The sequence below is a fragment of the Eutrigla gurnardus genome, assembly GCF_963514095.1.
Source record: "Eutrigla gurnardus genome assembly, chromosome: 20".
NCBI lineage: Eukaryota > Metazoa > Chordata > Actinopteri > Perciformes > Triglidae > Eutrigla > Eutrigla gurnardus.
In genome coordinates this window covers 15,800,283-15,824,667 of record NC_139931.1, presented here as the reverse complement: position 1 = coordinate 15,824,667, position 24,385 = coordinate 15,800,283, and the positions used below count along the sequence as shown (strand labels likewise).

At 45.0% G+C, this 24,385-nt stretch overlaps 5 protein-coding genes across 6 annotated transcripts; 1 reads left to right on the top strand and 4 right to left on the bottom strand.

The window, feature by feature from the left end:
* Nucleotides 1-124: 124 nt before the first annotated feature.
* Nucleotides 125-3,758, bottom strand: ankrd54 (ankyrin repeat domain 54). The gene is made up of 8 exons (XM_084036836.1): nt 3,097-3,758; nt 2,696-2,743; nt 2,501-2,599; nt 2,153-2,224; nt 1,860-1,907; nt 1,479-1,603; nt 1,239-1,346; nt 125-1,066 (listed from the first exon to the last, which is right to left on the bottom strand). The coding sequence occupies exons 1-8, from the start codon at nt 3,482-3,484 to the stop codon at nt 992-994; spliced, it is 963 nt and encodes a 320-aa protein (XP_083892962.1). The 5' UTR covers nt 3,485-3,758; the 3' UTR covers nt 125-991.
* A 169-nt stretch (nt 3,759-3,927) lies between these two features.
* Nucleotides 3,928-9,519, bottom strand: LOC311030809 (FAD-dependent oxidoreductase domain-containing protein 2-like). Its single transcript, XM_084036815.1, has 10 exons — nt 9,330-9,519; nt 8,513-8,733; nt 8,111-8,416; nt 7,762-8,013; nt 7,232-7,525; nt 6,053-6,219; nt 5,786-5,951; nt 5,311-5,537; nt 5,038-5,208; nt 3,928-4,731 (listed from the first exon to the last, which is right to left on the bottom strand). The coding sequence occupies exons 2-10, from the start codon at nt 8,728-8,730 to the stop codon at nt 4,505-4,507; spliced, it is 2,028 nt and encodes a 675-aa protein (XP_083892941.1). The 5' UTR covers nt 8,731-8,733; nt 9,330-9,519; the 3' UTR covers nt 3,928-4,504.
* Nucleotides 9,520-10,937: 1,418 nt separating this feature from the next.
* Nucleotides 10,938-16,225, bottom strand: LOC311030805 (FAD-dependent oxidoreductase domain-containing protein 2-like). Its single transcript, XM_084036810.1, has 10 exons — nt 16,081-16,225; nt 14,666-14,886; nt 14,264-14,569; nt 13,915-14,166; nt 13,109-13,402; nt 12,841-13,007; nt 12,574-12,739; nt 12,179-12,405; nt 11,906-12,076; nt 10,938-11,611 (listed from the first exon to the last, which is right to left on the bottom strand). The coding sequence occupies exons 1-10, from the start codon at nt 16,192-16,194 to the stop codon at nt 11,385-11,387; spliced, it is 2,145 nt and encodes a 714-aa protein (XP_083892936.1). The 5' UTR covers nt 16,195-16,225; the 3' UTR covers nt 10,938-11,384.
* Nucleotides 16,226-16,623: 398 nt separating this feature from the next.
* hmox1a (heme oxygenase 1a) lies at nt 16,624-18,150 on the top strand. Of its 2 annotated transcripts, XM_084036840.1 has the most exons (6): nt 16,624-16,714; nt 16,783-16,841; nt 16,952-17,063; nt 17,149-17,364; nt 17,431-17,703; nt 17,865-18,150. In XM_084036840.1, exons 2-6 carry the CDS (start codon nt 16,792-16,794, stop codon nt 18,009-18,011), a joined length of 798 nt encoding a protein of 265 aa, XP_083892966.1. In that variant the 5' UTR covers nt 16,624-16,714; nt 16,783-16,791; the 3' UTR covers nt 18,012-18,150. The 2 variants fall into 2 exon arrangements, with proteins under 2 accessions (XP_083892966.1, XP_083892965.1); XM_084036839.1 differs by having other exon boundaries at nt 16,650-16,841.
* Nucleotides 18,151-18,160: 10 nt separating this feature from the next.
* Nucleotides 18,161-23,708, bottom strand: mcm5 (minichromosome maintenance complex component 5). Its single transcript, XM_084036805.1, has 16 exons — nt 23,411-23,708; nt 22,941-23,067; nt 22,673-22,801; nt 22,414-22,586; nt 22,157-22,312; nt 21,888-22,057; nt 21,626-21,797; nt 21,427-21,538; nt 20,956-21,099; nt 20,801-20,866; nt 20,544-20,720; nt 20,338-20,450; nt 20,094-20,222; nt 19,847-19,989; nt 19,294-19,421; nt 18,161-18,439 (listed from the first exon to the last, which is right to left on the bottom strand). The coding sequence occupies exons 1-16, from the start codon at nt 23,581-23,583 to the stop codon at nt 18,338-18,340; spliced, it is 2,214 nt and encodes a 737-aa protein (XP_083892931.1). The 5' UTR covers nt 23,584-23,708; the 3' UTR covers nt 18,161-18,337.
* Nucleotides 23,709-24,385: the final 677 nt, after the last annotated feature.

Sequence of the window (24,385 nt, the reverse complement as noted above, 5' to 3'; positions counted from 1 at the left end):
AGCCATATTAGCGATGCATTCGCAAACGCTCTGTATCGCACTATGCAAAATGACAACAAAAGACTCAATAGTTTACCATGTTGATATTGAGATAAGTAGTTAGTAATTTAATTGCAACGGATAACCTTCTTTCTTCTTTATCACATTATATAAAACACAAAATTTCACAAATAGCCAAATATATTGATTTATTGAATAACAGCCATTTCCAACAACTGTCAAATCAGTTTTTACTGTACGGTTCACATACAAACAACATGCAATACAAGAGAAAAGGCAACAAGATACAAATATGCTTTTGATATGAAAACCAACAAAAAAAAACAACAATGAAAATTGTTTTATCATTTTATGACAAATATGTCTCGTAATGATCCTAAAACTTGGCTAACGGCAGGCAAAATAGAGGCAGGCATGTAGACCACACACACACACACACACACACACACACACACACACACACACACACACACACACACACACACACACACACACACACACACACACACACACACACACACACACACACACACACACACACACACACACACACACACACACACACACACCACTTCCGGGCCAGCTTCTGTTCCACTAGCTTCTTGTTCTTAATGTGTATTTCCCTAAGGGGCTTCTTTTATCCCTTTTCTGGATAGCCACTAAACTGAGTACTGGGCACTCAAACTTGAGTATGTTTTCATTATAACCAAGATAAGAATATTTTTCCCAGCATTTTTAGCATTTTAGTCTTACTAGCCACAGGGACCCAATCAAAATTAGTCAGAGCTGTAAATGCTAATAAAATAATCATTGTGTTATCTTGGTAAAAATGTCGGTGTCTCATAGAGTAGTACTGTAGATATATTTAGTTTTGAGTATGGACAGAACACCACAGCATTATGTTTCAGCATTTGCAAGTCTGGCCAGAACTAGTGCAGCAGAGGCTTTCCTGAAAGGTAGCAGGACTTCAGCTTTCTAAACACTTTATCTTCTACCTATCCCCAAAATTCTGTTTCTGTAGACTGAGTGATGTAAAACTGGCCAGTAGATCAGTCACCTCATCCACCTGGGGGTGAAAAGCAAAAATACATACTATTATGTAGTATTAGTTAGTATTTTTTAAATCTAAGTCATTGCAAATCTAAAAAAAAACAAAAAAACATTTAAGTTAAGTTACACCATAAATCCTGATTTGTATGCATGCAAGTCTGAGAATCATTCTAGTATTTAGGTCTCACCTGCTCTTTGGTGCGTGTGTGCTGGAGCTGTGTCGAAATGTGTTCCAGCCTCTCTTTAGCTTCACTCTGGCCCATTAAGTTCAGGTATTCCCTCAGCATTTGAATGATCTACAAAGGAAAGTCACATATACACATCTTCAGCAATTCTAACTAACTAAAAAATTAGAGAGAGAAAGCAGTTGCAGAACCGATCTGGATCTATCCAAAGCCTTAAGCCAGGCAAGTATACACATTCTCTACCTGTGTGACTTCGCCTCTCAGAGTTTCTAAGCTGCGTGAATCTCCCTCCTGCAGAATATTAAGCTTGGAACGTGCTAGATGCAGAGGGGTCCTTCCAGCTCGGTCGAGGGCATCCACACGGGCTCCTTAACGGGGGGAAGCAAAAATCTATCAGTTAGTAAATCTATCTATTAATAATAATAATAATAATAATTTTAACCCACAAGAGTGTAGTAACTCTGATTAAAGGGTCAGTGTTGTTATAGATCTATAGATGTGTGTGTGTGTTCATTTATATATAAATAATATATAAATGACAACAGATCTTGTATGTAGAATTTAAATGAATAAAGTGAATAAACTTGATCTTGTTCTCAGTCAACACTTCTACATTGGTCTCACCTCCTCTCAGCAATGTGGTGATTACAGGCACATGGTTGGTACAGGCCGCTGCAGAAACACAGGTTAAAATGAGCAAGTTGTAACACATTCAATAATAAAACGGTTTTAAAACACTTGTTGCACGTCTAAAACATCCCTAAAATGTTACTTAACGTCATTCTTAAGAATATCTTCACTTTAGCAGGTGTGAGTCAAAAGCAGCTGCAGAGTGAGTCGGAGTGAAACCACAGTCAAATGCATCTCTGACCACAGCGCTACAGGTTTTACGGCTCATGGTGATTGTGCTCTCTTACCCAGATGGAGGGGGGTATTTCCCAGACTGTCTCGCTGGTTGGGGTCAGCGCCGTGGTTCAGCAACAATTGCACTACAGAAAAATAAGTTGAACTGTTGAAATCTAGACTTAATTGTCACCTTATTACTTTGTACTTACTTTACTTTGTAAAGTACTATGCTAAATACACCTAAATGTAAATGTCACCGATTGTTAAAATGCAGTGTACAATAATGGGAAGTGTTTAAAAAAGCATTAATTAGGATCTTGACTTGCAGTGTGGTAAACAAACTTCTCTTTGGAAGGCAACCATCCTGCTGAATTATACATGATTCTCCGTGATACTTTCAAAACAAGCTAATCACCAACCAATGCTCTCATTGCCGTTGCAGGAAGAGAAGTGAAGGGCTGTCCTTCCCTTGTCGTCTGCTGCACATGGGTCTATGTCATCTTGCAGGAGTTTTCGAACTGGAAAAACACAATTGCATCGGCGACATAGCATTTAATCATCTTTCCTTAACAACACTTGCAAAGCATTTTTCCGTACCGCTGTACTATTCATACCTGTATCGATGTCATTGCTGTTTGCTGCCTCCCTCAGTCTTTTCACGGCTGCGGAGATAAGACATTCAAAGTGTAAAAGTATGTAAATATTGATTTGATGTTGGATGAGCAGCATCAGCTCGCATGACAACAGAGCAGTAAAGGCACCATTCACTGGCAAGAGGGTGCTTATATCAAAATTGCTGGTATTTTCCACCATATTCCAAACCGTAATACATTAACGATATTGAGATTGAGACAACGTTACCACGTCTAAATATTATCACACACACACACGAACGTTAGCTTTATTTTTAGCTAGCATTTAGTAACATTAGATAAGCACATGTAGAACTTAGCTCTCTCCATACACACACATTCTGTTATACTAAAAATGAACAGAAAATGTGACTGCCCCTTACCGTAAATATCTTTACCCAAAGGACCGAGGTTCCGGACAACTCTATGGTGCCGCCTGGCCCTGCTCCCCGTCACCTTCCCCATCTTGCTAGCCACACCGTCGCCGTGCTCAGCTCGACCCGGCTCCCACAACAAGTGCAGGTACCGGAGTTCCTTGTCATCTCTCTGTCCGACTCGACCCAACACCACTTTGCCCTCCCCAGTCCCACTTATCCCGAACCCGACAGCAGCAGTTCCCCCGGGGTCCATCCTTTCCAGGCTACCCCGCTGCTCTCCGTCTACCGCCTCCCGCGTTTCATCTTCAGGTCCGGGCTCCACCATGTACTCTCCCTCGGAACTGGAGCGGTCGTTATCCGAGGCTGATGCAACGATTGGGCTCCACCCGTCCATACTTTATCGTGACATATGGGTGCTGTGTTTATACTACGGTCCCTACTGCCACTGCCAAAGCAAAAAAGTAAATACAGCAGTCATTAACGGTCAACTTTGAGTACGGCATCGGCGCCGTCAGCGACGTCACGGGGACATTGCACGGTCCGGCAATTTAAGAAGCTCCGCAATTAAACGTTTCCATCCTGGGTAGTTTACAGTATTTTAACAGGAGACAACCTTCTTTACAGCACCAAAATGTCCCCTATTTCTCACTTTCCATTATCGTTTCAGCGTAGTAAAAAGCACACCAATTGTACAGTCCGGTGCAGTGACGACCAATCAGATTCCTTGTTGTTCATTAGCCCCCGTCCAATGGAATCGCGGCAACCTGTTAGCCAATCACAGAGTCCCCGAACGCACCGTCGACAATATATAGTAAAAAATCAACACACATGCATTGTATTCCCTCTTTAATGTTTCAACAGGTAACCTCGTGTAAAATGTATAATGCATAATCTTTTTGTAACACCCACCATCCACATAGCTTCATATAATGTAGAATTCCATAGAAATTAAATACTATAATGTATATAAATATGTTGTGAGGAATAACAAAAAGTGAACATTCAAAGCACAAGGTGTCTTTCCAGTGATAAGCAGTTTCCAACCCGGGGGTCGGGTCCCCAAGAGGTTGCAGGACAGTGAAGTCAGAAGGGCCGTGAGATAATTACCCACAAAGGAAAAACGGATATGCTTCTTAGTTCAGACTTAATATAATCTTTGCATTCTTCTTGTGAATTACTGGCTAATGTGACTTCTTTGGACCCTTAAACATGATCAAAAGAAAGAAAAATCACTCTTTGGTTGAAATAGTCAAGTCACCTATATACCAAACAAGGGTTTGCAGGTAGAAATGGCATTTTAAGTGGTCATCACTGATCTGTAGGACAATATTCTGTCAATATATTTGGTGCTTGAGGTAGCAAGTCTGAGGGACTTGCATCGTAGGCATAGCTTTAACATGCATGAGTAAAACAATCAGAAGTCAAGTTTCATTCCTGAAGACATGGACGCTCCAGCTTGTGCAAGGTAGTTGGGGAAGGCGGCGTAAGCCCAAGGTGTGCCTGCATCTCGCTCAGTCGGCATCAGTCCAGCATTATGAACGTGCTGCTGACTGTTGTGATGGACAGCCTGCTGCTTCAAGTATCCGTGCTGACAAAACAGTGGGGGCTTGCGGTGGGTAAGGGATGAGCGGAAACATGAGTCTAGAACACATGAGAAAACACAGGAATTAGTCAAACTCAAACCACACACACAGAGGGACAGCAACTTTATTCTGTGCTCAGGTAGATATTACTCCAGTATATCTTTACAAATATAGATGTTTGCTACTATATTGTATCTATATTGATCTTGCCACAGAAAGGCATAATCATTTCAGTGGAAACAGTTTGTGAAAATATGTTTAGAGCTCTAAAATTCATAAAATAAAGGAATTACACAGTAACGATCTTCACTGTTAGTTAAATGAAGGAATGAATAATATCTAAGATATAAATGTTTGTCTTTACCGGCAAAGAAGGCCCTGAGGTCAGTCTGGGTACAGTGCTCCAGGAAGCGCCGCAGTGGCTGGATATGAGATATGGGAGCATCCCATTCTGCAAGGAAGTCCTCAATCATGTGATGGATTGCCTTGGGCCTTGGTAAAGGCCAGCCAGCGGGGCGTAGCTTCATTTCTTCCTCTGGGAAAAATAAATTCACTCACATTAACCTTCATTCAGAGTTTGTTTCCTGTCAAAACTGCAGCAAAATTACACTTTTAATTAAACAGCACTTCTACGCACCAGTGGGAATTTTGTCATAGTAGTATAAAACTGGGTGGAGGAAGTTGGATTTCCAGGCTTTAGTCCAGTCCGTTTCCGCCCTGCCCTTCCCCAGAAAGTCTATCTTCTTCTTCCCGTACTGCAGGACTACAACTATCATCCCATGGCTGGAGACCTCATGGCCTGAGAGAGCGGTGAACTGAGGCAAGGCCTGGAGTGTAAACTCCTCCACGTATTCACAGTGAGAGCTGAGAATCAAGCACAGATGAAAGCCCCACAATATGAGCATAAAAACGGAGTAACATTTGTCCATGTTAAAAGGTCAGGAAATGTCATTTCAAGCAACATGATTTTGACTGCTTGTTAGAATAATTTATTTTTTGAGTTTGTCCTTTAACACTTCTCATTTCTCAAAAATGAAACACTTCAAAAGGTGATACAGGGTAATAATACCGTACTATGAGGATTCTGCTCCGTTGGCATAACACACACTTACCCTCGAAGGAGTATAATATCCCCGAGCACCTCAAACATTTGGTACGTCCCAGAGCTCTCACTGATCCGCTTCAGAATCCAGGACTGCAGCTGGGTGGTCAGCAGTTTTGTCGAATGCCACGGGGTACCATGGTAACGCTGTTCAAGTACACGATGTACAGCTCGCGCTGTGGAAGAAAATACATACAGTATATTCAAGTATCACACACTGCCACCATGCAGTTGAGTGTTGTAAATGCAAAACAACCAACATCTGTGGGATCCTCACCTGTGTAACGGAAACCATGGATGAAGCCGCCGGCAGATTGGCGGTAGTCTCTCGAGTGAGCAGCGGTTCCCAGAACATACAAGTTAGGGGTGTTGGTCCCTTCATACCAGGCTGTCAGTTTAGGCAACCTCCCTTTTGCATTGTCACTTTTCAGTGGGCAGGCAGAGCTAGGGAGAGTGAAGATTATATTAATTAAACTAGCTTGGACTTTATTAAAGGTTGTATCAGCGATTCTGGGCCGAAACATAAATGATCACATTCATCTGTTTTTACCTCACGATCCGCTAGCTGCCCGCCCCATAAGCAGGCCGTCCAAAAAACGCGTCTCTCTAGGCAGCCTAGGCTCCGAGATTGCACACAAAAACAAATGGTACTACCAACACCTCAAAAGCAAAATAAACAGTGTTCCAACCAATCACAGACAAGGGTGGGTGGCACATTCATGAAAATGCGCGTCCATGATCATTTTCAAAACACGGGAAGGAGGGGCTAGCTGGCTCTGTTTGTTTTGGATCTCGCAACGGAAGTGAGGGCAACCAGAATCGCTGATACAACCTTTAAAGGAGTCATCACCTGGTTTTATACGTATCCAGCCCCCCTTGGATCGCTTTGGATCAATTCGTAAAACTTATTAGAAAAAAAAAAAAAAATTTTAATCAAACATTGAGCTTGTTCTGACCCTTTTTCGTACCGCGATTTTATCACGCGAGATTACGCGCGAGGTTTTGACTGGTCCGGATGTGCATTGTATAATATGTAATGAGGCGCGCGTTGATTCGCCGCAGGAAGGACAGAGCCGGGGGGGCTTGCCTGCATGCAGACTCCAAAACATAATGGCGGCGCTTCGGCGATTTCAGGTAGCGGACGGGGCGGGGTTGGGTGGTGAAAGAGGGGTGGGCTTATGCAAGTAGCCGCCACGGTGACGTCACCGAAGGCGCAGAATCAAAATCTCGTGCTTTAGGAATGCACACCCTTGTGTGCTATTCCTGTTCGGAAAAAGAGCAGAAGCGAAAAAACGGCGCCACTTTCAAACTCCAGCCTTTCAGGCAAGTTTCAACTGAGGTCAAACACAGATATGCATGTTTTAACAAGAGAAATTGCGATTTCCAGGTGATGACTCCTTTAATACCTAATGCATAAATATTACCAGAATACAATAAGTCTACCATGAGTCTATACCTGTCAAATACGCTGAAGTTGAACTTGAATCCGAGGCATCGGATCACTCGGTCGTAGGGCTTTCGCATAGAGAAGTTATCCAAATGATACCCTGGCATTTCTTCTCCCGTCACATCAGAGCTGTTCTGTTGTATGTGCTTCTTGAAAGTCAGGTACAACTTTCCCTTCTTTGCCTCCGATCTCCTTCTGCCTTGATCCTTCAGTTGAGTGATCATTATTTCATCGAGGCGTGCCTCCGCCAACCCATCCAGAGACTTCAGCTGATACGTGTCCAACACGTCATTATTAACAGCTCTGAAAACAAAAGGTCACTTTGCATTATAAGGGGTACTTCTGCCCTACGAGAAAGGAACGGTTCAACTCAGTAACAAATATTATGATTTGAATGTGAAATGTATATCCACATAAAAGCTGGGTCCCTAATCAGCGGCTGCATCTTTATTTTATAAATACAGACTAGAAAATATTATTGTCAATATCCAGTAATAACATTAAGTAGCATCCAGCTTTGGGGGTGACATCAAAGTTACCTGAGATCTCCAACATAATGTGTTTGCCAGGCCAGTCTGACGGGGTTGGAACTGAGCATGTGCACACGACTTGCCCTTCCTGAGATACTCTGGGCTGTTTCAAAAGCAGAGTTCCCCTTGCCCAGAATGAGCACCGCCTGGTCCTTGTAGTCCTCAGGATCCGTGGAGATGGACTCATAGCCTTCGACCAGCTCAGAACCAACAAACTCTACCTTCTGAGGGATCCACAGACCCGTGGCTACCAGAAGGACGCTGAGGGAGAGAGGACAGTAGTGTGAAGTACAACACGCTGCAATTCACAATGTAAACATAACATTTTCATCTCCAGCTCCAGTGTGACTCCATCTACCTGCACTTGTAGTTCGACGCACGCTGGTCAGTCAGGATGTAGCTGGTGCCGGTATCTGACTGCACCGCCCGGATCCTTCCGATGTCCGTGCCGTACTGGACCTTCAGCCCGAGCTCCTCCACATACATGGACAAATACTTGGGCAAGATATCAGCCGGCGGGAAAAACTCACGGCTCAGTTTGCTAAACAGGAGGTCTGGTTTGTCGCTCAGCAGCGAGTTCCAGTCGTGGCGCATGTTGAACTCTTTGTTCTGCCTTCCTGTGTACATCTTGTTGATGCTGATTAGCGTCCTGTGTCTGGGATACCTTGACACACCAAACAGAGCAGAGAAGGCAGAAAGGTGATTTAGGAGACGGTCGTATACAAGTGTCCACATGACGTGATTTAGCAAAGTTTCCTACTTGTCAAAGAAGCTGCCCGGCCCTGAGTTCCTCTCCAAGATGATGTAGTCTCGTTTAGCCTTGGTAAGGTAGTGTCCAATCTGCAGGCCTGAAGGCCCGGCTCCGAGCACACAGTAATCATAGCTGCGGGTGGCGTTGTGGTGGTGGCCATCATCAGGAGAGCATTTGATGAAGCCAATCAGGATGAAGAGGACCAGACATGGAAGGTTTGAATCCATAACCTGATGGACATGTGGAAACGTGTTAAAACAGTTATGTTATGATCACATATGTACATAAAATCACATTATAACTGAATACAACACATCAGTGTACAACACATTTATAATATCCCTGCAACCTAAAAACAACTAACCACTCGTGTCCCATTGTGCATGCATCTGGCAGTATTGGGACCATTATGATAATGAGAATACTTCTGCATCACTTTCATAGTATGTTTTATTCATAGATAACTGTTTGCAAATTGCCTCAAGTGGCATTTCTCTACTTATTACGTACTAGCCTACATGATGGGCATGTGGGCCATGGGTTAGGCAACTGATCCAACTTGTCCCTTTTAAAAAGGGTTAAACTGACGTAGCGCTGGAGAGAGGTCTGGCTATGCGAAACTAACCGGCGGAATCACAACTTCCACCCTTTTTCTCGCCTTCAAATGGGCGTTAACGTGCTCAGAGACGGCGGCAGCCTCGCGGGAAGAATCCCCCGGCTTTCCACGAGCTCTCCCGCCGATGTTGTATCACTCTCCCGGGGATGCGGCGGCTGCCGTCGCCCCGCCGAACCAGATGTGAGGTCGGCTAACAGAGACCCGCGTTACCTTTTTTTTTTTTTTACACCAGTCGGTCCCTCGCGTGCACAATCCGTCCTTCCGCGTGCGTCGAACCTCTCGAGACCGCTACATGTTTACTGTTAAAGCGTGACGTGTGTGTTTACACGCAGGGTGGCGAACATCCACTAGCCCGCAGCCCACTTCCCCCTTCAATAACAAGAAACCAACGGGGCTGCTTGCATAAGTATGGAAGTATGGAAGCCCATTTCCGCCATCGTCAGAAAAAAAGAAAAACTTTATCAAAATAATGACTCGGTATCTCAGAATGATGAGATCTTTCTCGAAATAATGACTTCATATCTCAAAATGATGATAGTTTAGTTCGTCATTATTGTAATACATTAAGTCATTATTAAGAGAACGTTTCTCATTATTCTAAATATTAGGCTATGTCATTATTTTTTTAGAAAGTTTCTCATTATTTTGAGATACTTAAGCAATATTTTGAGAAAGTTTCTCACAAAATGGTCTGAGGGTAGAGCTAAAGTACTTGTATTGCTGTAATGTTTATATAGATACAATACTCATACTCTTATACATTTGTAACATTGATTATAATTACAAGATGGTGATGAGAGCCACTGTCTAGAGATCCAGGTGAATTTATAATCTGTTGAGTTTTCTTTTGTCTTCATTTGCCATGGACGTCCATTGTTGTTGTTTTTTGTTTTGCTCACCTTTGTTTTTTGTGAATAAAGCACGATGGTTTTGTACTCAATTTTTTAACAAGTGCGCCCGGTGTTTTTGTGACAATAAGTCAAGGATACAATATAAAAGGTAACATTAAATATAGGCAAATCCTCCTACAGTGACCGTATGTTACCATGTTATTAAGGCTAATTTATACTTTATTTTGTGTTTTACATTTGAACAATCCATGTGCATTTTTTTCACCATTGCATTCTTAGGTTAGTAGGTTACCTAAGAATGCCATTACTCAGAGCCTCCTTACACTATTCAAGGATCACAGATCATGTATTATTATGCAACACAGGCATGCACATTGAAATACAGCTGCAGCCCATTTGATACTCGGTAGGTGGGTCTGATAGTCATGTTGCCTACTCTGGGCCATCCTCTCCAGGCTTGTCTCTAGAGAGGGACAGGCTGATGAGGGCTAAACGCAGTGTTGGCATCCGTGTTCGGTGGGACGAGTGTCACGGACATACGTACACAGCACCGTGGTCAACACTCTGTCTTCTAGCCTCTTTGACGCAGGACTGGTCAAAAGGGTGGGGTGCGTGTTGGTTGTGTTGCGTTGCGTGAGTTCCAACAAAGGCTATGATATCGTAACCCTAGTTCTACAAGGACAAGTGTTTCCTTCTACCAAGGGGGTGCTGTCGCTCCTACCTCTCCCTGAAGAGGGTGTAGGATGGAAGACAGTGGTGCCTCATATATACCTGGAGTATTTGGCGAGGCACATCCTGATTGGCCGGCTACACTAGCTCCCGTCCAATACAATCGATGCAACCTTACAGCCAATCAAACAGTCCCTGTGCTGGACCAATGATTTATCCACACATGCTCACAATCAAAAATCAATAAAAGTCCACAAAATCTATTTATTTATATTACCTTTTAATTGTATGTCTAATGTATAGGTTATCATTTTTTAACATCTACCACCTACGCCCCACATAGCTTCATATAATTTAGATTTCCATTGAAATTAAATACTATAATGTATATATATATATGTTCTGAGGAATAACAAAAAGTGAACATTCAAAGCACAAGGTGTCTTTCCAGTGATAAGCAGTTTCCAACCTGGGGGTCGGGTCCCCAAGAGGTCGCAGGACTGTGAAGTCAGAAGGGCTGAGATAATTACCCACAAAGGAAAAACAGATATGCTTCTTTGTTCAGACTTTGGTTGAAATTGTCAAGTCAAATCACAAATATCAAACATGGATTTGTAAGTACAAATTGACTCATTTTAAGTGGTCATCACTGATCTGTAAGATGGTATTCTGTCAAACATATTTGGTCTTATCTGACGTCTGAGGGACTTGCATCACAGACAAATCTTTAAATTGAGTAAAACAATCAGAAGTCAAGTTTCATTCCTGAAGACATGGACGCTCCAGCTTGTGCAAGGTAGTTGGGGAAGGCGGCGTAAGCCCCAGGTGTGCCTGCATCTCGCTCAGTCGGCATCAGTCCAGCATTATGAACGTGCTGCTGACTGTTGTGATGGACAGCCTGCTGCTTCAAGTATCCATGCTGACAAAACAGTGGGGGCTGGCGGTGGGTAAGGGATGAGCGGAAACATGAGTCTAGAACACATGAGAAAACACAGGAATGAGTCAAACTACCATCCTTTAAAATGCATAAAATAAAGGAATTACAACTTTTCTATCTGTTACATCAAACAATTTTTCTCATCTTCACTGTTTCTGTAGTAACTGTTGTGTGCTTTTGCAGGGTAGTACAGGCTGTGAATGACTGAGACACTAGTTGTACTTGTTAGGGCTGGGGCACTTTTACCAACCAGTTTAATAATAAAATAAATATATTAAAACCTAAATGAATGAATGAATAATATCTAAGATATAAATATTTGTCTTTACCGGCATAGAAGGCCCTGAGGTCAGTCTGGGTACAGTGCTCCAGGAAGCGCCGCAGTGGCTGGATATGAGATATGGGAGCATCCCATTCTGCAAGGAAGTCCTCAATCATGTGATGGATTGCCTTGGGCCTTGGTAAAGGCCAGCCAGCGGGGCGTAGCTTCATTTCTTCCTCTGGGAAAAATAAATTCACTCACATTAACCTTCATTCAGAGTTTGTTTCCTGTCAAAACTGCAGCAAAATTACACTTTTAATTAAACAGCACTTCTACGCACCAGTGGGAATTTTGTCATAGTAGTATAAAACTGGGTGGAGGAAGTTGGATTTCCAGGCTTTAGTCCAGTCTCTTTCCGCCCTGCCCTTCCCCAGAAAGTCTATCTTCTTCTTCCCGTACTGCAGGACTACAACTATCATCCCATGGCTGGAGACCTCATGGCCTGAGAGAGCGGTGAACTGAGGCAAGGCCTGGAGTGTAAACTCCTCCACGTATTCACAGTGAGAGCTGAGAATCAAGCACAGATGAAACATGATTTTTCTGTCAGTCACTGCTTGTTAGAATTACAATTTATTTTTTGAGTTTGTCCTTTAACACTTCTCACTTCAATAGGTGATACAGGGTAATAATACCGTACTATGAGGATTCTGCTCCGTTGGCATAACACACGCTTACCCTCGAAGGAGTATAACATCCCCGAGCACCTCAAACATTTGGTACGTCCCAGAGCTCTCGCTGACCCGCTTCACAATCCAGGACTGCAGCTGGGTGGTCAGCAGTTTTGTCGAATGCCACGGGGTACCATGGTAACGCTGTTCAAGTACACGATGTACAGCTCGCGCTGTGGAAGAAAATACATACAGTTTATTCAAGTATCACACACTGCCACCATGCAGTTGAGTGTTGTAAATGCAAAACAACCAACATCTGTCGGATCCTCACCTGTGTAACGGAAACCATGGATGAAGCCGCCGGCAGATTGGCGGTAGTCTCTGGAGTGAGCAGCGGTTCCCAGAACATACAAGTTAGGGGTGTTGGTCCCTTCATACCAGGCTGTCAGTTTAGGCAACCTCCCTTTTGCATTGTCACTTTTCAGTGGGCAGGCAGAGCTAGGGAGAGTGAAGATTATATTATAAAACTAGCTTGGACTTTATTAATACTTAATGCATAAATATTGCCAGAATACAATAAGTCTACCATGAGTCTATACCTGTCAAATACGCTGAAGTTGAACTTGAATCCGAGGCATTGGATCACTCGGTCGTAGGGCTTTCGCATAAAGAAGTTATCCAAATGATACCCTGGCATTTCTTCTCCCGTCACGTCAGAGCTGTTCTGTTTTATGTATTTCTTCAGAGACACGTACAACTTTCCCTTCTTTGCGCCCGTTCTCCCTGTGCCTTGATCCTTCAGTTGAGTGATCGCTAGTTGATCCATGGGTGCCTCCGCCAACCCATCCATAGACTTCAGCTGATATGTGTCCAGCACGTCATTATTCACAGCTCTGAAAAACAAACACAACAGATCACATAACATTAAAAAGTGCTGCCAGCTACATTGTAGAACAGACACAGGCAAAGCAACAGTGTCAAAACACTGACTCCATACCAAAGGTTACAGGTTACAAGTAACTACCGGATACTTGCCAGGGGCTACGTGAAAGGAACAGCTCAGCTGATTGAAAAAATTAATAAGGAATTTATATCAACATAGTGAGTCAGTTCAAGTATCTCTGGCTTTTTTCAGTAAGGGTAAAATAGATTGGACTGGCCCTTTGTGGTAAAGAGGGAGCCGAGTCGGAAGGCAAAGCTCTCAATCGGCCATGAGCTTTGGGTAGTGGCCGAAAGAATGAGGTTGCGGATACAAGCGATTGAAATGAGCTTCCTCAGTAGGAAGGGAGCCTTAGAGATAGTGGGAGGAGTTCAGACATCTGGAGGGAGCTCAGCGTAGCTTGGGAACCACTGGTGTACAAGAACAGCAATGTAACAGAGACAGAAAAGATAAGGGCAACGTTACCTGAGATCTCCAACATAATGTGTTTGCCAGGCCAGTCGGACGGGGTTGGAACTGACCAGGTGCACAAATCCAGACTTCTCTGAGATACTCTGGGCTGTTTCAAAAGCAGAGTTCCCCTTGCCCAGAATGAGCACGGCCTGGTCCTTGTAGTCCTCAGGATCCGTGGAGATGGAGTCATAGTATTCAACCAGCTCAGAACCAACAAACTCTACCTTCTGAGGGACCCACAGACCCGTGGCTACCAGAAGAACGCTGAGGGAGAGAGGACAGAAGTGTGAAGTACAACACGCTGCAATTCACAATGTAAACATAACATTTTCATCTCCGGCTCCAGTGTGACTCCATCTACCTGCACTTGTAGTTTGACGCACGCTGGTCAGTCAGGATGTAGCTGGTGCCGGTATCTGACTGCACCGCCCTGATCCTTCCGATGTCCGTGCCGTACTGGACCTTCAGCCCGAGCTCCTCCACATACATGGACAAATACTTGGGCAAGATATCAGCCGGCGGGAAAAACTCACGGCTCAGTTTGCCAAACAGGAGGTCTGGTTTGTCGCTCAGCAGCGAGTTCCAGTCGTGGCGCATGTTGAACTCTTTGTTCTGCCTTCCTGTGTACATCTTGTTGATGCTGATTAGCGTCCTGTGTCTGGGATACCTTGACACACGAAACAGAGCAGAGAAGGCAGAAAGGTGATTTAGGAGACGGTCGTATACAAGTGTCCACATGACGTGATTTAGCAAAGTTTCCTACTTGTCAAAGAAGCTGCCCGGCCCTGAGTTCCTCTCCAAGATGATGTAGTCTTGTTTAGCCTTGGTAAGGTAGTGTCCAATCTGCAGGCCTGAAGGCCCGGCTCCTAGCACACAGTAATCATAGCTGCGGGTGGCGTTGTGGTGGTGGCCATCATCAGGAGAGCATTTGATGAAGCCAATCAGGATGAAGAGGACCAGACATGGAAGGTTTGAATCCATAACCTGATGGACAATGACACACTCAGCATATCTCATTCATTTTACACCTAGCAGTGTGTTTTTTAAGCAAAATATAGTATGTGTATGTTATTAAACATATTAGCATTAACACAACAGATGTACTGACTTTAGAGCAGCATAAATGCAAACTGATTTGGACGTGATGTGGGAACTGGGACTTCTATACTGGAAAGATGCCTATTTTATTTAAGGTACTCACTACTTAAAGGTTGAGTAGGTAATTTGGAAAAACCACAGAGACTTTGACTTTGAACACATCACCAAACTGAAAAAGTCCCGCCCCCTTCGTTCAGACCTCCGTTCAAAGCCGCTCCCCCAGAACATGAAAGGAGTGCTCAAGATCGGCAGAGTGCAATCAGGAATGAATCATTGACAGACAGGCAGGCCGTCCAATTATTTTCTCTGGCCCGACTTTTTTGATTGGACAGGGTTTTTACAATCCTGCCATGGCCACAGACGACATTTTAAAAAATGTTTCATGTCAAAGCATTTAATTTATTCATTGCTATTAGTATGTTAAGAGGACTTCAAGTAATTTAACAGAAAGTGTTTCTGAATAGAATCACCCATTCAACCTTTAAGTATTTATTTTATCATTAATTCATTTTGTACTTTACTTTTGATGACTATAACTTCTACAAAAGTAACAGCATTTTTTTTAAATAGTTATATGTAAACAATTAAAATACATTAAGTAATTACATTAGGGTATTAAAATGCTAAAATTCTTAAAAACCTATGGCATCTAAATTATCTGTATAAACTAGACAAAATACATTTTAGGAGACTTTAAATGGACATGGTGCTTAATTTTTTTACTAGTGACTGTTTAATTGGGAATTTTTAAAATGAGAACCAGACAATATGCTGCCATGTAACTGTCAGACTACTCAAACTGCATGATTTACAGCAATTTTGCGTTTTTACTTTGAAACAGTTGAAATTAAGCCACCTGCATTGTCTTCATCGTCTCTTCTAGAAGACGACTCAAGATAATCATGAGTGTCATCTACTCTCATTCTATAAATTACACGTATCTCATGGTTAACTTGAGCAATTGAAACAAATGCTTTTTTCTCGTCACTGTCATGCTGTCACGCTTGCTCCTGGGTGATGTTGGCACTCTGGAAATGTACCGACTCCTTGAATTCTTGTCGACAAAGACCTTTTACTCACCGCCAGGTAGTTTGGGATGCTGGGAGCACGTCGTCTGTATCCAGCTGCCCCGCTGATCCTGGGACAAATAACTCCAGGTGAGACAGGCGGATGTATTTGTCCACCACCTCCCATGTAGTGGTCTCCACCCACATCATGAGCCCTTCCTCCTCAGTGATGTGCCTGAAGACATGCTGCTAACTGCCAAGTGGCCGCCCAGACCCACCCCCCCGGGTGTATGTGACTTAAAGGACCCCAAGGTATTTGAGTACATTTTCAACCTGCTACAAGATGCGAGACACTCTCATGGATCTACTTGTTCTTGTTTGTTTTAACATACATCAAATTGACACATCCTAAGCATTTAGGAGCCGTGGGCTGCTGTAAATAGCCTGCTGAGCAACTTCTAGACACATTTCAGACCCGGTGACCTTTTGATTTCTGCCATGTCATGTTTTTTTTTTTCAGATTTCCTCACCATATTCACAAATGCTTTGTCATGTTTAAGCTTAAGTGTGATTATAATGAGTCAGCGGTCACACTTCCTCTTTGACTCAGCAGCTAAAGTAGATCACGGCCGTATAAAAGATCTGCACGTACGCGGTGACCGTCAGAGAGGAGCAGCCAACGTGAAGACCAATTCAGTGCATAACAGGTGTGTTACGTGCTTAGTTATCCATAGTAAACGTGATCAGTTTAACCCTATCAACCATTCTGCAACAGGCTGCATAGATGGAGGCCATGATGAGTGCTCGGAAGAATGACACAGGGGACATCGGCAGGTATGACAGTTCATTTTTCAAAATACTTAAATCACACAGGTGTGATTTTAAGGATATGACTTTACGTGTAAAACGCTGCTTCTGAATAACGACGGTCCTTTCGTGTCCAGTGACCTATCGGAGCAGATCAAAGCAGCCACTCAGGACAGTCATGTCCGAGCCGAGAACACACAGCTGATGCTGAGTTACCAGAAGGGACGCATCACCCTGCCACAGTACAAGGTAAACTAACACATGACTAACGTATGACTAACACACCACACGTTGCTCTACTGTTTTATGACAAGCGGATCTTGGTTTCTTCCAGGTCCTGTTGTGTTCCCTCTACGAGATCTACAAAGTGCTTGAAGAGGAGCTGGACAGAAATTCTTCCCATCCGGCCATCGCACCGGTATACTTCCCTCAGGAACTCGGACGTCTGGAAACGCTTGAAAGAGATCTGGAGCACTTTTTTGGCCCGGACTGGAGGACGATGGTGATTGTCCCCGCCGCCACGTACAGATACGAGCAGCGACTACGGAAGGTGAGCAGAGAGGAAGCCGTGCAGTCGATATTTCAGGGTTGTGAAATAACCGTGGTTCTTTTTCAGATTGGCAAAGAGAGCCCAGAGCTGCTGGTGGCGCACGCCTACACCCGTTACCTCGGCGACCTGTCAGGTGGCCAAGTGCTGGGGAAGATCACCCAGAAATCTCTGGGGCTGAGCAGCACGGAGGGGCTTTCGTTCTTCTCCTTCCCCGGTGTGACCAGCCCCAACCGCTTCAAGCAGCTGTACAGGAGTCGGATGAACGCCATCGAGCTGACGGAGGAGGAGAGGGCAGCGGTGCTGGAGGAGGCCGTCGCCGCCTTCGAATTCAACATCCAGGTAAGAGGAGGGCTCTGTTCACTGTTCATATGTGGCCAATGGCAAGTTGGCGGCCAATAATAAAGAGAACTGCTTCAGAAGTCACACCGAAACTAGCAACAAAAGAAGAAGAGGAAGTGAATGTGTCGATATGCTGATGGCTCTCATGCCTTTTCCTCCAGGTTTTTGATGACTTGCAGAAAATGCTGAGCGTCGCAACAGAAGCGTCGGACCGACCGGAAGCCAAAATGTCCGTGTTCCCATCTTTACCCGCCGTGGGACTGTGCGTGGCCCTCGCCACTATCGGAGTGGGAATCTATGCCTCGTAGACTCCACCAGCAGCATTTTCACGCACAAACAGCACTTTACTAACAATCACACAACGCAACAAATAAAAAAAAATCAAGACTGAAACAGTGATTCTCTATTTCTTTTCCTCGTTTGTGTCGAATAAAAGATCAGAATTTGAGTCCCACTATGATTTCAAATACTTTAATTCATCTTTACACATAACGGGTTTTTCCATTCTGATACATGTTATTGGACATTTGCTGACTGAATCAGCCCCGACGGTTTTCACCAAGTTGTCGACTGGTGAATACAGAGCGGCATGAACACACCCACAACTATTTACATCAACAATAAGAGGTCGTCTCTACTTGACTCTGTAGAGCACTTTCCTCTGCATGCGGTGCTGCAGCTCGCCTCTCCTCAGCATCAGGTGGAGGACCTTGTAGATGGCGTGCTCCGGATACTTCTGTTGGGTGGAGCAAAGACACAAGGCAACAGAGGCATTAGTCACAGTTTGCTGAGTAAATAATCTCTTGCCTAAAGGTGATGTAAAGTAAATGATGTGAATGCACACACACAAGAGGACGGCACCAGAGGGGAAAACTATTCATCACTCATTGTGTCGCAGAAAACAAAACAAATTAAAAAAAAAAGAAAGAAAGTAGTTTGTGTGTGGAGCTTCAGAAGTCCACCTTGTTACTAAGTGTAAAGAATATGGCACCAGGACAAACCTGCTGGGGAGGAAGACCAGCACTCACAGACCAGGACCATTAAGAGAGACAGAGAGGCAACAAAGAGACAGAAGAGGAAAAGTTTGGAGTCTCCCACATGCTTTTTGGCAAAATTTGTTTTCATAATCCACCCCAACCCCTTCGAGCAACGCCTTTTCCCATAAATCCCAGCTCCTTGTTGCCTTGAATGTCCTCTTTGCCTGTTCCGTGAGTGACCACAGGTTTGTTGTGGTGCAACGTTCAGATCACGTGACACTCAGGTGTCCTTAATTGAACAATATATGTGACTTATTTAGACAATTTGTAGCACCAGATCTTATTTAGGGGATTCAGAACAAAGAGTAGGTGAAAAGATGCACAGATCACATTTAATTATTCATTTTAAATTACAATGTTCTTCTTCATTTCTCCCTCTAAGTATTAACTGTATGTTCATTACATCAGATCCAAGGTTAAATACCTATTATTACCAGATTGTAATAAAATAGGAAAACCATTCCATGGGAAAATACCACACTTACTGTAAATTAAGCATGACATTTTTTTTTCCAATGGAAAGATATGATGATTTGGATCTTCTCAGACTGACCTGCTTGGTGAAGTCTTGGACGATGCTGTGCTCCGACACCTGGGAGCCGATGGCGAAGCGCCTCTTCAGCTGCTTCTCAACACGTGAGATCATTTCCTGGTCCTCCTGAGAAGTGAAACCCTCCACTCCTGGGGAGAAAAACGGGATTGGAGTGAGGTCGAGAATATCAACATTACCGCGATGTGTCCAATTAAAAGACCTTGCTAACTAAAGGGGCCCTTTTATCTGCTCATTTGGAACAATTGAAAAGATAAAAAGAACAAAAAGGATGGTTGCGCCGATGGGATGGTTGGTTTGTTTGTCAGCAAGACGACGAGCAAACAACTTTTAAAATGCTTGTTTTCTAAATGGAGTTCATCAGAGGGAGGCTATGCTAACCCTGTAGCTGCTCCATCAACGGTCAACTTTCACAGCTTTCGTACTTCAACCAGTAGCAGAGCAGTTGCTGGATGTTTCAGCCATTTATCCGCTAATAGACAACTTTAGAAGTAGCACTCATGTATGTAGCTTCTCTTTAAAGTGGACAAAGTAAAAAAAGAAACAAAACACACACCTGACAAGCTGCCAGACATTGCAGCGTCCAGCGTGGAGACCTGGAAGAGCCGGAGAGCCTCGTCGACCTCTTCCTCTCCAGCGATGGCCTGCAGCTTCATCTTGGCCAGGGACTCTGCGATACGCACGACGGCCTCCAGCTGCCTGAGGAAGCAGGAATGTTTGCTTGAAGGGGCGCTCGAGCATCAAAATGTGGAACAAAAAAGGTGTTTGTCACTGTAAACGTGAAAGGCAGCTTGGGAAAGTACCTGACGGTGATGGGGATGGAGGGTCTTTTATTGGACTCGCGTTCGTGCTCCCTCGCGCCGCTCCTCATCACCACGTACCGGTTCTTCAGCTTCTCCGCTGCCGCCGCAGAGAGCCGAGGGCCACATTTGCTGTGAGCAGAAATTCAGACCGGATGAGATTAGGGAGCACAATGCAGGTGGGCCGAACTTAATCACGAGTGAAAGAAAAAAAAAAAAGAAACGCGACTTTGAAAATGAGACTCACGTTCTGGAATAGGCGATGTATTTCTTGAAGGTGGCCAGCGTTATCTCGCCCTCCACGCCCTCTGTCTGCGTCTGAGCGCTCATGTGAACGTTCATCACGTGGCGAGCCAGTGTCTACGAGACAAAATTAAAAATGCCTTTTAAACCCTCTAAGATCACACATCCGCGCCCTGTCCTGCACCCATTTAATAACCTATGCCTCCTCACCATGTCTCTCTGTTGGTCGTGGTGGTCTTTGATGATGAAGATCATGTCGAAACGGGACAAGATGGTGGGCATGAAGTCGATGTTGTCCTCCCCCTTCGTGTCGTCCCAGCGGCCGAACACGGAGTTGGCGGCGGCCAGCACCGAGCAGCGAGAGTTCAGCGTGGTGGTGATGCCAGCCTGAGGAGGAGGCACTCTGTTAGTCCGCACGGTGCATTCAAGTGGTTTGTAAAAAGAAAACAACACAAGTGGGAAATCACCTTGGCGATGGAGATGGTCTGTTGCTCCATGGCTTCATGAATGGCCACTCTGTCATCCTCCCTCATCTGAACAACAAAAACATTGTTTGGTCTTTAATCCATGAACACAAGTCAAGTTCCTCATCCTCCTGCTGCCACACATAAATCCCTTCTACCTTGTCAAACTCGTCGATGCACACGACTCCACCGTCGGCCAGCACCATGGCTCCGCCCTCCATGATGAACCCGCGGGTGTTGGGGTCCCTCAACACAGAGGCGGTCAGACCGGCTGCACTGCTGCCCTTCCCGGAGGTGTAAACCTGACGGCACAGCATCAGAAGGTGAATTCACACACTGCTGGAACAGTTCGGGATAGATCGGCATAGATCGGCATAAGAGGGGGGCTGGGCGATATGGAGGAGATCAAATATATTTTAGAAACAAACTTCCACATGAGGAAGTGGGTAAAATTAAGAGCTAGAACTGTCACTGTTTGCATGTGCAGAAAATGACGTCTCTTTACTGTATTGCAGCCAATAAAACCAGGAAAATATCACATTTATGCCGTATTAAGATATCCAAAATTTAAAATGATATCTAGTCTCACATCACAATGCCCAGCCCCACACAGGAGAATGGATAACTACCCCGATAGGTGAGCATCTCTCTACAAACTTCAGCAGCTGAGACTTGGCTGTACCCGGATCTCCCAGCATCAGCAGGTTGACGTCTCCCCTACGAGTGAGACCGTCGGGCAGCCTGAAAGGACAGGAAACCAAAAGCATTACTAAACACGCCAGGATGAGGCATACACGAGAACCACAGCGATTTGGAACGCGGCCTCACCTCTTCCTCGAACCCCCGAACAGCAGACAGGTGATGGCCTTCTTCAGATCGTCGCTGCCGTAGATGGAGGGCGCCACGGAGCGTGCCAGAGAGTCATAGACGTTAGGAGAAGCAGACAGCGCTCTCAGTTCCTCCTCTTCCTGTGGAGTGACCGATCCAGTAGCACCGCGTCCTGGAAGGAAGAGGAAAAAAAACATCCGTTGAGCTCGTTAGAATCACACGACACCAATTTATTTCTTGTTTTAAAAGCAGAAATCTTTACCTGCTCCTTCTGTGTCGACCTGGATGCCGACCACTCGCAGGTAGGACGCACGAATGCCCACACCGGCACTCTTCTCTCTGCCTTTGGCCTTGGGGGCAGCCATCTTCTTGATGGAGTAGATCCCCATGATGGTCACTCTGTTGCCTGGCACCACGCGGTCACACAGATACCTGGAGGGAGGAAGGAAGGAAGGGAGGGAGGGGTTCCATCAATCACAGAAAGCAGGAAAACCCCACGCTGGATTTCACAGGTTTGGTCGAGCTCTTTACCTGTCGCAGTAGAGTTGCATGTGACGGGGCATCTCTCCGTGAGGCACGGCGTCCGGAGACTCCTGCAGGCGAAGAGTCTGGAAGTCAACGCAAATGCAGCGGTCGGGGATGATGAAGTAAGGGTCCACGGGGCACTGCACCCTTCCGGCATTCTCGCTAGGGAGAGAGCAAAGTTGTGAGACATACGAAGACGAACATATCTGCATCTCTGAGCGTCGGCCATCGTTGCCATCCTTCAGCCGGACGGTCACGCTCACCTGTTGCACTTGCGTGGCAGAGCGTAACCCTGCAGGCCAGGAGGCAGGGGGATGTTGTTGAGGAGGGAGCGACAGCCGCGGCACTGCAGACACACCCGGGTGGCCTTCGCCCTCACGGCCGTGGCCGAGATGATGATGCCGTGCACCTTCACCAGGCGGGACACCTGCTCCGACTGCAAGGGGACAGGAAATGGCCAGGTGTGATCAGATGGTCGATGACAAAGACAAGAGGATGACAAAAAAGGAGGCATGTAGGCACCTTGAGGCCTCGGATGGAAGCGTGATGCGCGTCGCTCCTCAGCATAACCTGGACGTCCTGGACCGTCTCCTCTCCAGCAGGCCGGGGACGGGTCACCTCATCCGCCACCTCCTTCGCAGCTTCCTCCAGCTGGAAATTAGACCAAAGTGTTCAGATGCGCACAAAACTGGATCACCGGGGCAACAAAGAGATTTTGGCGAAGGAAGGAGTCTTCGAATATTAAAAAAAAAAAAAGGTGTCCTCACGTTCTTTTTAGACTTAAACTCACCAGTGGCAGATTCTCAGAGGGCACCTTGTAGAGACAGTCTGACAGATCCTCATCAAAGCTGGCAAGGTCCTCCATCTCCACCTCCACCCAGTACTCCCCCAGGGTGTAGTGTCTCTTCAGTTCATCTCTGATTTAGGACAGTTTTGGACAGAATTGTAAAAATTAGTTACCCACCTTGCACATATTGATTAAACAATCCTGCAAATGCTGACGTAAAATTAACCATTTACTTAAAGACTCATAAGTCAAGCTCCAGCATCCTACATTCCCCACAATTCTTTGCTGCTGCAACTCAATCTAAATCTTTCCTCATACCCATTCAGTCATCCTATCTTTGATTTTGATGCTTTTTTTTTTAAGTCACGGGCCATTGAGATCACCTCGATGACATCATCAGTACCCATTATTATGAATAAACAGTCCCTTTAATATCGGCGAGATTCATCCACTGAGTTTCTAAAACACCTCACCTGTATTTGTACGTGAAGCCGGTTCGGTCGGTCCCGACTCTGAACTGCCGGAGGAACTCACGGAACCGTTTCTTGATCTGGATCTTCTGATGTCCCCCTTCGTCCCCGCCGTGGCCATCTCCCCCTCCAAAGCTGTCGCTGTAGTACACTCCCGGGTCGTCAAAGCCAGACATGTTGGAGCACAACGGCGCGAACAGAAGCGGACTAGTTTGTTGAAAAAATACCCGAGATGAGAGCAAAACGCCGGAGACACCGAGCTGCTACGACCAACAGTTCCGCGGCAAAAACACCAACTCCTTCCTGTCCGCTTCCCGCGCTTCGCTCCTCGCGACGCCCCTCTGCTCTCATCCGATTGGCTGGAACCCTTCGCCGCGTATCACTATTGGTCAAGAAGGAATCGCGGATGCGCGTCTACGACGTGGAGGCGGGGTTTGTGAGGACTGGTGGCGCGAAAAAGACAACAGGAGGAGGAGGAGGAAGCATGGGGACTAGCAGCAACAAAATGTACCACAAAGAAGCATGGGAGTTGAACACTGGTTTACCACCATTAATACGTGTAAGGGGTTTCCTACAGCATTTAGACTAATCTGTCTAGATTGTAAGTAAAATAAAAGTATCCCCTACAGATGTGTTTTAAGATAAATATACTTTTAAAGTCTAAAATGTTTTTACAGAAACATGTGCTATAAAAACATAATTACATCCCCCTTTTCCATAAAAAAATGTGACACTGGGCTGCTTTCGACCACCACATGAAGGTCAACTGGTCCTCCTGTCTTTGTCATATGTATTTTACATCTGGGGAAAAATACAAATATTACATATCATATTTTTCCTATGAAAACAAAAGAAGATATTTACATTTAGGGCATTTAGCAGACGTTTTAGTCCAAAGCAACTTACAATAAGTACATTTGTCGAAAGAAAGAAACCACAACATATTGCAGATAAAATAAGAGCTAAAAATAGAAAGAA